Source organism: Heterocephalus glaber, unplaced genomic scaffold (genome assembly GCF_053883595.1).
Source record: "Heterocephalus glaber isolate CG9 unplaced genomic scaffold, H.glaber_assembly_v1.0 deba00001781, whole genome shotgun sequence".
Lineage (NCBI taxonomy): Eukaryota > Metazoa > Chordata > Mammalia > Rodentia > Bathyergidae > Heterocephalus > Heterocephalus glaber.
The window spans coordinates 3,654,645-3,670,507 of NW_028258467.1; the positions used below are offsets into that span (position 1 = coordinate 3,654,645).

A 15,863-nucleotide genomic window follows, 5' to 3' on the forward strand; every position below is an offset into this window, starting at 1 on the left:
TGTATGCAGCCCCCAAGATAAGAAGAATCCTTTCTGTTAAATGATTATGTAAATGCCTACACAATATCCTTAGTTTTGCCTCTTGAGCCTCAAAGCCTAAAATATTTACTATCTGGCCCTTTTAAGATAAAAAAGTAAAAAGATACATTAAATTTATGCCAATAATATTAATGTAATACATGCAAAATAAATTTCTTTTCTTTTTTTTTAAGATGAGGTCTTGCTGTGCTGTCTAAGAAGGAGCTAAAGGGGCTGGGATTTAGCTCAGTGGTTCCACTGCCTGCCTCGCAAGCGCAAGGAACCGAGCTCAATCCCCGGTACCAAAAAAAAAGATCCCAAGAAGGAGCTAAATTTGTGGGTTCAGGTGATCCTCACGTCTCAGCCTCCTGAGAAGCTGGGACTACAGGAGTGTGCCACCACACCCAACTAAAAATGTTATCATTTAGTGGTCATAGTAGTGCATGCCTGTAATCCTAGTACTCTGGGAGGATGAGACAGGAAGATCACAAGTTTGAACTCAGCCTGGGCAATTTAGCAACTTAAAACAGACCCTCTTAGGTCCAGGGATTTAGCTCAGTGGTTCTGCTGCCTGCCTTGCAAGCGCAAGGTCCCGGGTTCGATACCTGGTACCAAAACAAACAGACCCTATCAAAAAAAAGGGGGGGTGGGGTGAGGATGTAGCTCAGTGTGAAGGTGCTCGGGTTCAAACCCTAGTACTGGAAAAAACAATTCATGTCACATAAGCACTGAGGTTTTTTTGTTTTGTTTTGGGGGGGGTTGCCCCTTTTCACTCTTAAGCCTCCAAAATGAGGTATGTAGTTTCTGTTACAGCTCTTGTTGGAAACATCCCATTGAGGGACCAGCAACCATGTGGACACCAGGCTCTCAGCTGTGACCTGCCCTGGGGGAGAACTGTGAGGGACACCGGCTCAGGGTGTTGTGGGATCCACAAGAGCATAAGGGAGCCATACCAAACCCCGGTTGGCTGGAGGAAAGGGTCATCTGGAGGATCCTGGGGACTCGGAAGCTGGCCAGCCTCTTAGAGGGTGAAGGGGCTTCTTTTATAGCCCCTCCCTCCCCATTTAACCCCCTAACTCTGTTACTAGGAGTGTGTCCTGGTGACCTCTGCTACAGGGATCTGGGCTGTAGGAAGGTGGCAGGGGTGCCCATGAGAAGAGCCCTGGGGCAGTCCTTGTAACTGGGCCTGCCTGTTGGCCTGCCCTGGTTCCAGCTTCCTGGGTGCCCCAGCTAGTCTTTGTCACTCATCTGGAGCCTGTTTGTAGAAGGTGGTCCTGGTAGGAGTATGCCAAAAGCAGGGGTGTCTGTCCAGGGCAGTGCTGTTACAAGCCCTAAGAAGTTGTCAGGCCACCCCTCCCATCCCAATACTCTGCTGAGCTCAGCTCTGCCCAGGGCTGGTGGCAGATAGGGCTGGCTACCTCAGCAGGAGGGTAGACCATCCTTGAGTCACCTCCAGATGTCTTGGTAAGGTCAGGAATCACTCAAAGTGCTTGCCTTCATTGGGCTTGAGGAGGGTCACACTACTCCCTGCTCTGTAGGAAGTGCCCTCTTGAAGCACTGAGCCAGTGGGTGCTGCAGGCAGTGAGGACCAGCCTGGGGACAAGTGAAGTGTTTGGGGTGCCTGGACAGGTGGGAACTCCTCAATAGGACTTGGCCTTCTTTGAGCCCTCAGGACAGTATCCTGGGAGGCCACTTGTTCCACTGCTACAGGGGCTTGCATAGAGGTGCTTATGGGGGCCAGATGCTGCTGGACCCTGCCAGTGGAGTTGCCAGCTCTGAAGCACCCTGCCTTGGGACTAGAGTCATCTGTTGTCCTCCTGGCCCTCTGGGCTACTACTATAGACTGATTTTGCAGATTTGGCTTAGCAGTATTTGCCAGGGCCCCAGGATGTCATGGAGCCTCCAAGAACTTCCGGCTAACTTGGCTGCATGGCTGGCTGTATTTGTCAGCAAGGGTGGCAGAGCCAGGTCACCTGTAGTTAGGCTTCAAGAAGGAGGAGCTGTGGGCACAGCAGCCAAGGGGAAGCAGGCCCTGCAAGGCTGCAGTCTGACATGGAGGGCATGCCCCAGGGTAACCCACACTTGGGAACGTTTCCGAAGGTCAGGTGGATGTCTTAAGTGGCCCCCAGGGTACAACGTGGGTAGACAAGACCTACTGCTGCAAGGGAGCTGATAGGGTATGGGGGCTGGTCTGACAGAGGAGGAGCAATAGAGAATATAAAGGTCCACTGCTCAAGCAAAGGGACTTGTGTGGCAGCAGAGGTCCATGTGCCTGCAGCTGGGACCCTGCCTTGCAGTACTAGGTTCCTTGAGGCCATGAGCAGCACTCCTCTTGTCACCTACACATCTGCAGGCTCTGCTCTCTGGGGCAGAGCACTCAGCCAGGCCTGAGTTCTCAATTCTTCGCATTTGATGTTTTTCAGATTTTACAAGAACGGGGTTCAAGGATGTGAGGACGGTCTTGACAGCTGAAGAAATGATTTACTTTTTCCCAAGATTCAGTGAACCGCCATGTCCAGGAAGCTTGGCTGTGAGAAGAAACCTGCTTTTGATCATTTCTCTAGAGATCTGGGTGTGGATCCTTTTTTGCCTTGGAGGTGGGTGGTGAGAGACAGCCCAGCTGTCAGGCAAGCCATGCCCATGGGGTGGAGGTGGGGGGCTGGGTGGGCTGTCTCTGGGGGCCTGCTCTGTTCTTTCCAAGTGTCACGTGGGACTGAGGCAGGATGTTCCTGACCAGCCGTGCAATCCTGAAGGTTATTTCTAGGGTGGGGCTCTTGGTGCTACATACACAGTCTGTGATAAGTGACCCGGGCCTCAGTGGGAAGAAGAGGCAACAGCTGTACCAACTGTCCAGCACACCATGGCTTGGGGTCTAGGTACCTGCTGGCCCCTGCCTGAGCACCAGACTCTCATCTTCAGGTCAGAGAGGCTACTCTGCCTCCAGTGTGATCAATTGGCAATTTCTTTCGACCTTGGCTAAGGCTCCCGACAGAGGTAGCCTCTACGTTGCTACTACTTCCTGGGCACCTGCTCTGAGGCCAGGCCACCTTCCGGGCAAGGCTTTCCTCCCGACTTCGTCGGCTGGACAGTCAATGCTTCTCAATTTGTATTTTCCAGGCAAGAGAAGTTTGTAACCCTTTTTTAAGCGTGGATAGACTACCTAATGTTTATACTCTTCAGAAATGCCTAAAAGTGTTGCTAGGTTTTGGCTTGGTCTGTTGTTAAACCAGTTATTGGGAAATGGAAGTTTTGCCTTGTCCGTCCCACTTGGGGGCTTATAGGGGAGCTGGTGCCCACCAGTGCCTTTGTTGCACCCGGGATGGAAGCTGGGGAGGTAGCCTGTGCACCTGGCTTCTGGAGCTGACACTCTGGGTCATAGTGAAGCTCAGGATGTTTACAGTGCATCACACGTCTGTCTGTCTGTCTGTCTCTCTCTCTCTCTCTCTTTCTCTCTTTCTCTCTGTCTCTTTCTCTTTCTCTCTTTCTTTCTCTGGCTTTCGTTTCCTGTATAACTATGCAGATCTTCTCTGATGTTTCTGGTGTGTTTGAAACGCTACATGACCTGCACGGTTCCACCTACCTGGTGTGACTTGGAGCCCACTGTCTGCCTGCTTTGAAACCTTTCTCAGCTGGTTGTGGGGACATGTCTGCCTGGGGACGTGGCCCAAACAAGCAAGCTCTGCTGTAGACTTCTGGCTTCCCGAGGGAGCTGTGCAAACTGACCACGGGGACTGCCCAACTGCAGCCTAGAACCTCTGACATGGGCTCATTTCAAATGGTCCTGGAAACCTCTTGCCTAGTCCCTCTTCTTTCTCCTTTGCCAATAACCTGATTAACCAAGATTTCCAGTGTCTAGGACTTACCTCTTTTTTTCATGAAGTCTCTTGTATGTTGTTTAAAGAATTCATGAAAATGTTTCTAAAGGTCAGAAGTAGCCACTGGCTGACCCTGTCCTCCCAGTGGAGCCCCAGCTAAAGGTGGCCCTACTGTTAGCTGTGGGGACATACTCCAGGGAGCTGCCGGGCGCTTAGCGTTGTTTGATTTATGACCTTGACATGGGCTGGGGATTTGGCTCAGTGGTTCTGGCGCCTGCCTCGCAAGCGCAGGGTCCCGAGTTCGATCCCTGGTACCAAAAAAAAAGATAGAATATGACCTTGGCATATAATAGGTAGGCTTGTTTTTTTTTTTAATTTAAAAATATTGACTTATTCACAAAAATTTATTCCAAGGGGATATTTATACTTTTATACTTTTTTAGGTATCCGTATTTTATCAGCTTACTGTTTAATGTCTAAGTTTCCCCTGATATTAGCAAATAAAACTGTGTATTTATGAATGAGCCCAGCAGCTGTTAGTGTCTTAAAATGCATGGAGAAGCCGCAGCTGGAACCACCGTCCAGCTGCTCAAGCCAGGGTACCCCCTGCAGGTCCTGGTTCTGGCTTCTAGTCAAGGAAGTCCCTGTTGCCAGTGTACCCTGAAGGGTTCAGCTCTCTGATTGTCTGCTGCCGCCAGTGAGCCCTATTTCTAGGCATGTGACCAGCCCAGCCAGGGCCTTGGCAGCATGCCCAGTGTGAGGTGTGGGGTAGGGGCTACTTGAATGGGGACAAGGCCTAGGCTTTTGGGTGTCCTGAATGCAGCCTAGAGCACATAAGGGAGAGATTTAGATTTTTTCCTCAAGAGGTTTTCTGGTGGCAGCTAGGACCTGTATGTGCCCTCTCTGGCCCCTTAGCCAGACACGGCTCTGGGTGCTCAGGCCTCCATGTGGTAGTGTCTCTCGTCAGAGCCCAGAGCATGTCCTATCAGAGCTGAAGGCTACAAAGAAGACAGGCCAAAGGCCTTAGCAGAAAAGGACCCTACACCCCTTAGGGACAGCTGCCTGCTATAGGATGTCTGGAGAGGGCCAAGGAGCACTAGCTCTGGCCCCTTCAAAAATCCAGCAGAGCCAGGTGTGGTGGCATATGCCTGTAATCCCAGCACTCAGGAGGCTGAGGCAGGAGGATTGCCGTGAGTTTGAGGCCAGCCTGGGCTACATAGTTCAAGGCTGGCCTGAACTACATAGACCCTGTCTCAAAAAAAAAGCCCAGTGGAGAGGCAAGGTTGGCTTTGTGTGGATTTCCCAGTGCCTGGACTTCTGGTTCATGTCTGGAGCCTTCTAGGACTCTTTGGGGGCAAGAACCACACCTTGGGTTGGCTGGTCCCCTGGAGCCTGCCATGGTGATAAAAGCCCCAGTGCTGCCACCTGGGGACAGGTGTAGAGTCTCTGGCATTGAAGGCTCCCCTTTAGTTTCTTCCTTCCCCACCTCCTACCTGCCCACCTTTGGAGCACCTGCATGTTGAATGGTGATGTCTGGCAGGGTCATTTTGCCCTCAGATCATCTGCCCCCACACATGCTCCTGGGCTTGGAGTTGACCCTCACCTGAGGTCTTGAGGCCACCAGGGGCCCAGCCCAGCCATTTTTCTTCCTGTGGCTTCATAGGCTGATTGTGATGCCTGTGCAGCTGGGGAATATGTACATGGTGTGTGCTTGTTTATGTGTGTTCATGGATGTGGGGCAGCACACATGTGTTGCTGTTTTGGTATCACCTGCCCCCACTGAGGCTGGTTGAGGTAGCTTTCCACAGTGGTCCTGCCTGAAGGAAGACTGCAGTCCTGTCCTCCACGTGGCTGTCCTGGTCTATGTTAGCAGCTCCCTTCAGTGTTCTTCCTACAGCTGGCAGCCCTGATGGAAGATTGCTGGTAACTGCTTGGCAGATGTGTGGAGAGTTATATCTGAGTTGTGCCCTGACCCTGGGGTGCGGAAGGGAGCCTGTGGTAACCTGGGCATTTCTCTTCTACATCCTTCTCAAAATACTGAGCTTAGTATAAGCTGTGAATTGCATGGAATAAACCTGTTTTCCTTTTCTACCCCTGGTTCTGTGAAGAGTTTTTCCTGCTTCCTGTGGACAGCTGCCTGTGGAATCTCTTCCCTAGGGTTGGCCAGCAGGTCGAAGGGGTCTAGGTGGGGCATGTGACTCTGCCTTCTCTAACCTCCTCCACCCTACCTTGGCCAGGACTCCACACACAGCCCACAGCAGTGCCTGGTCATCTGGGCCTGTCTCCGGGACCCTACAGTCTGCCCTGCCCTATTATCTGGGCTCTGGCACACTGCCTCCTATCGGACAGATGAGTACCTTTCCTGACCAGATACCCACCCTGGTCTGGAGCAGGAACTCAGCAATTGGCCCATCCCCAGAGGTCACCGAGTGCCTGATGGGCAGTGGTACCTGAGCCTGGGCAAAGTGGAGCCCAGGGAGATTTCTGATGTTTTGTCCCCACTGTGTCCCCAGGCCAGACCGCAGCAGGTGCTTGCTAAGTGGTCATCTGTTTCATAGGTAACAGTGCCTGCTTCTCAGCACTAGGCAGGCAGGTAGTGCCTGTGTGTGTGCACCTGAGCGTGTGTGTGTGAACGTGGCTGTGCACACATGTACAAGTTCACCCCTCCTAGTAGCTTCAGACTTGAGTGGGAAGGTCAGGGCTAAGGGATGGGATGGTAGGAAAGGAGCCTTGGGGTCAAAGGGAGAACAAGGGCCTGGGCTGGTCCTGGAGGGGTCTGAGTGGAGTGGAGGGTCAGAAAACAGCCTGGACATGCCTCAGGGTGACATGGCATTGTTTAGAGAACTCGGGGGGATTCTGGAGGGACACTTGGTGGAGACCATGGTTCCCCTAGCACAACCCTCCCCTCACCCTCCTGAGTGTCCTCCTCTCCCCTACCCTGGGCATAGCTCCTGCAGTGGCACTGGTTGTCTGTAACCGACTTTCTGCCTGTGTCTGTCCACAGGGCCTGTCCAGGGCAGCCCATAGCAGAGGATCAAGGTCAGAAAACTGAGGCATAAGGTGACATCAGGGTAGTCTCCTGTGAGAAAGTCTGGAACAGTGTCATAGAGACTCAGTGACATCCTAGGCTGTCCCATCATACCAGGAACTAAGTGTCTGAATCTTCTCCCATGTCACAACTCCCCACCCCCATACTCCTCAAGGATTTTGAACTGGACAGTTGGTACTGATTTTATTGAAAGTGAACATAAATTTAAAAAATCTAGGTGTTTGAGATAGGGAGGATGAAGAGCTATTTACACATGTACACCATGGGTGGCGTGTGGCCCAGTGATGTGGCCTTAGAGGATAGGCAGCACCTCAAGGATCAGCAGGGCCACGTGGAACAGCCAGGTGGGGTGCTAAACTCGCAGTGATGGTCTCAGGGTTCTTGACTAGTGGCCACCTGCCCTGCCTGACTGGAACCTTAGGTCAGGGATGATGCGATGGATCCAATTATAGTGTGAAGTGACCCGGATGTAGACACCAGGGCGGTTCCGACGGGCACAGCCCTCGCCCCAGCTGATGACGCCAGCTTGCACCCATGCCTGGTTCACTAGGCACACCAGGGGTCCCCCAGAGTCACCCTGTGGGGGAAGCAGAGGCCCTGAGAGCTCACCCAGCGCCACCAATCCCAGGGCACATGACCCTGGCTCCAGCCTGTCAGCGTCCCCCCCCAACCCTTAATAGGGTACCCCAGGTTCCCTACTTGTCCACTGGTATTGGGGGATGTTAAAAAATGCAGCTTCCTCAGCCCTAACCCAAGGACCAACTCAAGGTGGGGTCCAAAGGTGCTCTTTCCCTATAAGCTTCCAGGCTGATGGAACACAGCATCCCACCCTGCCCTGGGCCTGGAGGTCAGTCCGGGTCATGCTCCCTTCCCACTCTTACCTTGCAGGCATCCTTCTTGCCCTCAGCAAAGCCTGCACAGAGCATGTCATCCTTGATAGCTTTGGGTTGGAAGCCAGACTCTGTATCTGTGCTGTAAAGCAGGTTGCACTTGGGTGTGTCTATAATAGGGACAGCAAGTTTCTGCAGGATCCGTGGGTTGGGCAGGCGGTCTAGGGGTGGGCAAGCCAGTGGGCAGTCTTTAGCAGAGACCTGTGGCTCTGAGTTCCCAGAACCACAATGCAGTCTGTTCCTACCCAGGCTTCCATTGTGTTTAGAGCTCTCATGGGGCTGGGCTCCTCCCACCCTCTGATCCCCAAACTGGCTGTTGTGTCTCCACATCTGCATGGCTCTACACTCTGGGGCAGATGTCCTTTCTTATCCCCACCCTACCTGTTTTGAGTAGAGATCTCATGTACCAGTATCAAAAGAAAGATTGTTGGTTAAGAGTAGCCCAGTCTCCTCTGGACATTTTTTAGGCCATCCTCCTTTCTCCCTGGGCTCTGCTCCCTTACCTTGTTCACTAGGGCTGCCCCAGCCAGTAACCCAGCAGTTCATGTCCGTCTCAAAAGTGACTGAGGGGTCAGGCATGCACACGGGGAGGATGTAGTTGGAGAAGATCACTGGTGCCTCCAGCTCTACCAGGGCCACATCTGCACTGGAGGCCATGCCCTGGTACAGGGGGTTGCTTTCTACCCGTTTCACGCGGGTGTAGATGGCATGGGGCCCTGGCTGCAGCAGCTGCCTTGCCCCCAGCAGCACCTGGTACAGGGAAGTTTCAGAGGTGCTGGAGGGAGAGAACAGAGGCCTAGTGTGGAGAAGGGGATGAGTAACAGGGAAGCTGTTGTGTGCCTCTGGCCCACCACATTTCCTGATGCTTCTCTGCATGTCATGTTCAAAAACATCTTCAGGGGGATATTCTGCAAGGTCAGGGTGTAGAAGCTACAGTGAGATCACTCACCTTTAATCCCTAGCTCTGTTCCTGGCCACCAGGTGACCTTGGAGAAGTCACCTAACAAGTCTGTAATTTCAGTTTCCTCGTCTGTAAGGTGGGGACAGTGACAGTTCTACCAGAAATGCCTGCTTTTGAGAGCTGAAGGAGATAACCACCCACAGGTACCATGGAGCCCAGCCCTGCTCTGCAGCCTAAAGCAGCCACCCACTCTGAGGGTGGTGAGTAGAAGGTGTGGGTTTTTAGGAAAATCACAACTGCAGTAAGGTGAGAGGTGTGGGAACCCCAGAGGTCTGGGGTCAGGTGGTTCATAACACAGTGGTGAAGACTGGGAGCCTGGCCACTTTCTTGGGAATTACGAGGAGACCTTGGGGGAGGAGGAAGGAAGAGATGTTCTGTTCCAGTCCTTGGGTTTAACTGATTCCAGAGTCCCAGAAAGGGTTTTGGACTCAAGGTTGGGGGAAGACGGGGAAGAAGGCCAGAGTGTGAGGGGAGCCTGGAGCATTTGCAGGGGCCCAGGTGTGGGACAGTACCTCATTGGCAGGTCAGCTGGTGCAAGCCAGGGCTGGGGCAGCAACTGCAGCTGCAGGTTAAGTTAGTTCTGGGCCTGGGCCTAGAGGAAACCTGTGGCTGGGAAAGCAGGCAGGTGCAGGACCAGGCTGCCAGGGCCCACAGCGGCTTGTGGGTCTGCCTTGGGCTGGATGCTGTCTGTGGTGCTACACTAACTGGGCACCAGGCTCCGTCTTATCCCTGCCGGGTGGGGCAATCGGGTGGAGACACAGTGGACCCGGTTCACTCACTTGGAGAAGCAGTGCGCTGCGGTGAGTACCCACTGTTCTGTGATGAGGCTGCCCCCACAGAAGTGACTTCCGTTGCGCTGGATGCTAACCTGCCAGGGCCATTCGCCCTCCATGGCATCCTGCCCACCCACCATCCGGTTCAGCATCTTCCGGTGCCCGCAGACTGCAGGAACATGGTGGAATTACTGGGGGCTAATTCCATGGTTCGATTCCAGCCCCAGTCCCACATGCCAGCTTCCACTTTCTACCTGATTCCTGGCCTTCCTGGCCCCTGATCTGCTCAGGGACCTTGGAAGTCAGACCTTCCCTTTCCCTAACCTGTGAGCCTCAGTCCCTCAACTGGGAAGAGGAGCCATAGGACCTGCTTCTCCAGTTCTTGGGGATTGAGGCAACAAATGGAAAGGCCCTGTCCCTGGTCCTGACACAGCTCCCGGAAGAACAGCTGGTGCGTTTTCTCTTCACAAAATTGGTAGCCCAGAGGAACAGTTCTCCTGCAACCAGACCACCTCTGACTTTGGGGTTCCCTGGTGCCCTGTGCCTCCCTTCTGGGCCTTGTTCCACATGTGTGCCCATGTATGGGGTCCTCCACCATCCTACAGCTCAGTCACACCCACTTACCTACTGGTGCCTTGGCCCCCTGAGTCCCTGGAAGCAAAGAAAAGGGGTCATCAGCCTACTTTGCCAAAGCTAGGGTTCATTCCACCCTTCATCCACCTGCCTGGTCATCACCTTGGTCTCCCCCCATCCTCTCCCTGCCTCTGGAGACTCAGGAGGGACAGTCACCAAGGCATCTGGCAGGAGAGGCCAGGAGCCCTGTTTCCCGCAGGCCTGGCTTGTGGGCAGAGCTTATCTGCAAAAGGACAAACAGGCCACACGTGGAGTTGACCAGAAGCCAGTGCAGTGACCCTATGGCTTGACATCTCTGAACCAGGATGACTCCCTCCTTGTCCCTGCAGGGTTCCTATCTCTCCATCCTTGTCTGGACTCACCCCCCAGCAGGGTGGCTAGACCTCTAGCCCTTGTGACATGGGGTCTACTTTCTCTGCGGCAGTGTTCTATCAGTGAATGTTCTAGAGAGAGTGAGTCCTAAAGTCTTAACTGGTCCTGAACCTACAGGAGCTCCTGCCCTCGAGAAGCCACCATGAGCCAGTATCCCAAAACTCCACATTACCCAGAGCTGAGCCATCTCAGGCCAAGATCCCCTGCTGTCCTCAAACCTGCTGCTTAGCTTTTAATGCAGCCCCAGAGGCTCCACCCCAGGTTCAGAGTTCAGCCAGGGGGTCCCCTCAAGAGAGACCTCTCTGCCCCACTCTTTCTGTCACCTGTTCCTTGTGGCAGGTCCAGCAGAGCTGAAGAGAGGACAGCCAGGTCTCCCTATGCCCCACGCACTTGAACCCAGAGTATGGGGCCAGAAATGGTAACCAGTCCTAGGGTACTGATGAGCTGCAGGGAACAGGAAGTGGCCTTAGTGAGCCATGCATGGCCTAGGGTGCCTGAGGATACTGGAGGTCTTACGGGACTTCATTCTTCCTGTCAGGCTCCCAGGCTGTAGTCCTCAGTGTCACTGGAGGACAGAGAGGTGGGTACTGGACAGGGCACGAGGAGGAGCCTGAGAAGGCACAGCCAGCCTGGCTGCTTCTCAAAGTAGGGATGTCAAGCAGATTGGGGATCGAGTGTGCTAGCCCAGGTGGGCAACAAGGAGCAGATAACTTGTGTTCATAGTATCTCCTTTGAACATGCCCCAGGAGGGTTATCCTGGCCTCTTCGTGTAACATTGTTTGATGCTGTTTCCAACACCTGACCCTCTTCCCTTCCCGAGGATTCTGCTTCCAAATGCTCCCAACCCACCCACCCTCCTCATTGACACTAACATCTTTTAAGCCTCTTTCTCCTCTTGGTTTTCCCTGCCTCAGACTCTCCACAGCAGCCCCTCCCCCTTATGCATGTCCATCTCTCCCACTACAGCTCAGCTGCTTCTCACTTAGGATGAACCTCCTGGCCTCTACAGGTTCTAATCCAGATCAAAGCTTCACCAAAGTCCTGCCTTCTCCAGGAAGCCCTCCCTGTTTGTACTCTTCATCTTGGGAGCCTCAGTCCCTCCCTTGAGCTCTTTGTCTTTCCACTGGGCATTGCATCTCACCCCTAGGCTCAGTCCCAGGAGCCCTGGCAAGGCAGAGCCTACATCTGCAGTCCTGAGCTCGGGGAATGTGGGGGACTGAGCAGGAGAGCGAGGCTTTTGAGGGGTGGGCATCCTGTCTAGCTGGAGGGCACAGTCAGGGTGTCAGATTCCCATCCTGGGCCCAAGACCCCTGGTGTCCCTGTAGCTGGTAGAAACCCCTGGGATACTGGGCCTGCAAGGGCTGGTGAGGACAGCTTCTAGGATTGAGCCAAATGCAGCTGCAGTCCCCATTCTGGTAATGACCTCGATTGCACAACCTGCTGGTACAATCGAGGTGTTATACCTTGTGCAAATGGGCTCAAAAGATGCTGTTATCTGCCACTGTGGGGAGCCTGTCTGGGGAGGCTAGTCAGTGAGACTGGGGAGGTTGAGTCCTCCCCACAGAGGAGCCCCCTAGCTCTCCTGCCTCACAATGAAAAATCTCAAGCCTGGCTGAGCTGTAGTAGTCTGGGGTGACCTGGCCTGGCCCTGGGAGGTGACCTCAGGACAGGGAAGTGGCTGCTGGGCTGGCCTGGCTGGCCCAGGAATGTGGGAGGGACCCACTTTGTGGGGAGGGGCCTAGCAAGAGGGGCCCTGACTGGACCCTGCTGACCCCAGCCATGGATGGCAGTATGTTATCTGCTTATCTATCCACAGGGGAGTGGGACTTAGCAACTTACACCCCCTCTTATGCTACCAAGCTCTTTGCTGAGCCCAACCTGCCTCCAAGGGGCCTAGGCTTAGGTGGCAGCCCCTGCTCAGCCTTATTTCTGGATCAGCTATGGTGGCCCAGGGACTTGGAGTCCAGGAAGCCCAAGTTCAAATCTTGCACACATGGAGCTCTTCATCTGGTGAGTGGGGGAGCTTCAAATCCAGAGCCAGGTAATGCTGGTTGCTGCCCCAGGTTCCTGGCGTGGGGTCCACTCTGGCCTAAGCCTGCCTCAGGACTCCCGGGTGAAACGTTTGGAGTGTGCCTACCTAACCAGGGGCCCCCACCACTGGGGCAGGAAGTGGTGGCCTGGCTGCAACTCCTGGCAGGGAGAGGAGACCCAGCCTCACCAAGAGGGAGACTCACCAAGCCTCAGCAGTAGGAAGAGCAGGAGCAGCAGGAGAGGTGTGGGTTCTGGGTGCTTCATGTCCTCCGGCTGGTGAAGCTGGGCCAGGGTCAGCAGTGGTAGAGGGAGCGCCTGGCACTTGCGAGGCACTAGGCTCCATGAAGAGGGGTTTTATGCTGGAGGTGAGTGTTGGCTGGGCTATGCCACCCAACCTGTTGGCCTGCTCCACCCAGTTCTGCTCCAGCAGGAAGGAGGCTCCCTGAACCCCAACTCTGACCTGGTCCTGAACCCCACAGGCCAGACCCCTCACCCTAACACACCTGCCCCATCAAGGGGCTTATGGCTTGGAGGTCCCCACCATGAGCTGACCAAAGATTACCCCCAGCAGGTCCAGACCCCTCTCAGCTGACCACAGCCCCCACATGAACTGGCCAGGTCCATGAAGGAGTCACTGCCTGCTTTGTTTATTCATTTGTTCACTTAACATATATTGAGAACCTACTGTGTGTGTAGCTTCAGTGATCTACAGTCAGTCAGAACTTTACTCTGATAGGAGGGCAGACACTAAGGGTTAAGGTCAGGAGAACAACTAAGAGCAGGGCAAGGGGACTGGGGACCTGGGCTAACCCTTGCCCCCCACCACACTCCTCCTGCGAAGTGGACCCAGCAGCCCCCACTCAGTGCAAATCCTGGGGACCCACCCTGAGTGTCAACCCTGGCCCAGCTGCACCTGCTATAGGCCAGGTGGGAGGGGCGGAAGCTGGTTCCAGGAAGGTGGCTGATAACCAGCCCAGTGGCAGTCCTGTCTCTGCCCGGGCACTCCCTGGGCTCTGGGACATGCAGCCATGGCGGGAGGAAGGTATGGTGGGAGGAAGGTATTTGAGGCACGGGGCTGACGTCAGAGCTGGAGTTATGGCTTGGGTGGCTACTCCCACCAGCTGCAGCATGGGGGGAGGCAGACAGCAGACCTAATGAGGTTGCCTCAGTTTCCCCACTGACCTTGGCCTCTCTTAAGTCAGTGCAATCCTTACCCTGCCAGCCACTGGCCCTCTGCCCTCTGCCCCAGGCTCTCCCTGCACTTCACAGCTGCCTACACCGGAGGCTACATCACCACACTCTCTGGGTGCTGGCCTGCCTTTACCTTTGGCCCACCCATTCCTCCCCTGTCCCTGCGCCCCTGGTGGCACAGATGCTGGGCTGCCCCTTGTGGCAGGTGGGAGGATTTCACACTCATTCGGTCACTCGGCAAGTCTTTTGGGGGCATACTGATGCCCAGTACATCTAGGTATGGGGGTAGAGAGGTTAACAGAAAACTCATGGGGCCAAGGAGTCACTTAAGGGGAAAAAGGACCTAATTACGCACTGAAAGTCTTTCAAAATGTCCAGGTGGGTGGCCACACTTCTCCAGGCACCCAACTATCAGTTTGCCTCATCTCAGAGGCGGTTTCAGATGCTCCGCTCCAAGGCTAAGGACTTCTTCTAGGGCCTCTGTCTTAGGTGTCCCTGACCTCCTTCCTTATTTACTTACTTATTGGTTTGTTTTATCTTAGAGACAGGGTCTTGCTATGTAGTTCAGAGTGGCTTTGCTCTTACTATGTAGCCCAGGCTGGCCTTGAACTCTTGGTGATACCCCTGCCTTAGCCTCCTGAGTGCTGGAATTATAGCAATGCATTATACCTAGGCTCTTCCCCATTTAAGTTTTCCTTAAAATCAAGCTTGAAGTGCTTAAGAAGTTGGTCAGAAGGCTGATCGTGGTGGTGCAGTCCTAGCACTTGGGAGGCTGAGGCAGGAGAATTATGAATTGGAGGCCAACCTGAGCTACATAGTTTAAGACTACCCTGAACTACATAGTGAGACCCTGTTTCAAAAAACCAAATAAAAAAGGGGGGTGGGGTGGGGATGTAGTTCAATGGCACCACACCTGCCTGGCAAGCCCAAGGTTCTGAGTTTGATCCCTGGTTCTGCCAAAAAGAAAAGAAATTGGTCAGAAAGCTGGGCATAGTGGCCCATATCTCTAATCCCAGCTAGTCAGGAGGCTGAGTCAGAAATTGCAAATTTGGGCCCAGCCTAAGCAATTTAGTGACTTATCAAAACTGTCTCACAAATAAATTAAAAAGGGCTGGGGATGTAGTTTAGTGTGAAAACCCTGAGTTCAAACTGTAGTATTGAAAGGAAAACAGGAGGAGGAAGAGGAGGAAAAAGGGGAGGGAAGAAAAGGAAGGGGGGGGGAGAGAAAGAAAAAAGAAATTGGTCAGAAAAACAATGGACCCTAGTGATAAAATGGGTGAAAGACAGACAGGTTGCTGGAGAGGAAACTAATTTGGCTAATGGACTTGATGAGAAATGTTCAGCCTGAGTAATAATTAAATGCAAATCAAAGCCACAGCAAGATGATGCCAGTTTTCCCATCTGAGTTAATGCAGAGCTGGAACAATGTTATTAGTCAGGGCCACCTGGAAATGGGTCAGCAGGTGGGCATGGAACTGGCCCTTTTGTCCCTGTGTCCATTGCATATTGAATGTCACTGGACAGCTATTCAATCCTAAATACAGAAAACATTTTGACCAAAGGTGTCAGTGGCCAATTTATTTATATTTGCAAAAACAAAAATACTTGCAGGATGATGGCAAATATGTACTCCAAATAGAATTTATAAGAATGATATTTTTAACTGGATGTAGTGAGGAATTTCTTTAATTCCAAATACTGGTACCATTGTTGTCTAAAGTGCTAAAAGAAATTGGTCAGAAAGCTGGGCAGAGGGGTGTATACCTCTAATCCCAGCTAGTCAGGAGGTTAAGGCAGGAGGATTATAAGTTTGAGCCCAGCCTGGGCAATTTATTGAGTCTCAAAAAAGAAGAGGGCCAGGGAGGGCCTGCCTGGCAAGCACCAGGTCCTGAGTTTGATCCCCAATACCCAAACAAAACAAAACAAGGAAAGTATAAATATTTGTAGAAAGTGCAGTAACTACAAAATTTTAAATTTAAAAAGAAAAAACGGGATTTGGCTCAGTGGCATCACACCCGCCTTGCAGGCACAAGGTCCTGGTACTGGAAATAAAAAAGTTTTATAACAACAGCAAAATCATCCAAAAGAAAAGGCTGTAGAATGTTCATTTGTGACTAGTGGTTCTGAATT

The 15,863-nt window shown here is 53.1% G+C and overlaps 2 protein-coding genes across 3 annotated transcripts in view; one reads left to right on the forward strand and one right to left on the reverse strand.

The window, feature by feature from the left end:
* The window catches only part of Kctd5 (potassium channel tetramerization domain containing 5), a 28,499-nt gene extending 22,575 nt beyond the window's left edge, over nt 1-5,924 (forward strand). The window contains exons 6-7 of the mRNA XM_087203118.1: nt 2,442-2,615; nt 3,539-5,924. Of these exons, the coding sequence (XP_087059244.1) occupies nt 2,442-2,471 (30 nt within the window). The 3' untranslated portion in view covers nt 2,472-2,615; nt 3,539-5,924. The remainder of the gene's footprint in view (nt 1-2,441; nt 2,616-3,538) is intronic.
* A 901-nt stretch (nt 5,925-6,825) lies between these two features.
* Nucleotides 6,826-12,967, reverse strand: Prss27 (serine protease 27). 2 transcript variants are annotated; one of them, XM_087203117.1, is made up of 6 exons: nt 12,746-12,967; nt 10,131-10,157; nt 9,513-9,675; nt 8,276-8,547; nt 7,764-7,882; nt 6,826-7,459 (listed from the first exon to the last, which is right to left on the reverse strand). In XM_087203117.1, exons 1-6 carry the CDS (start codon nt 12,804-12,806, stop codon nt 7,268-7,270), a joined length of 834 nt encoding a protein of 277 aa, XP_087059243.1. In that variant the 5' UTR covers nt 12,807-12,967; the 3' UTR covers nt 6,826-7,267. The 2 variants fall into 2 exon arrangements, with proteins under 2 accessions (XP_087059243.1, XP_004864715.1); XM_004864658.3 differs by having other exon boundaries at nt 7,029-7,459; nt 7,764-7,933; nt 12,746-12,950.
* Between the last annotated feature and the right edge of the window lie 2,896 nt (nt 12,968-15,863).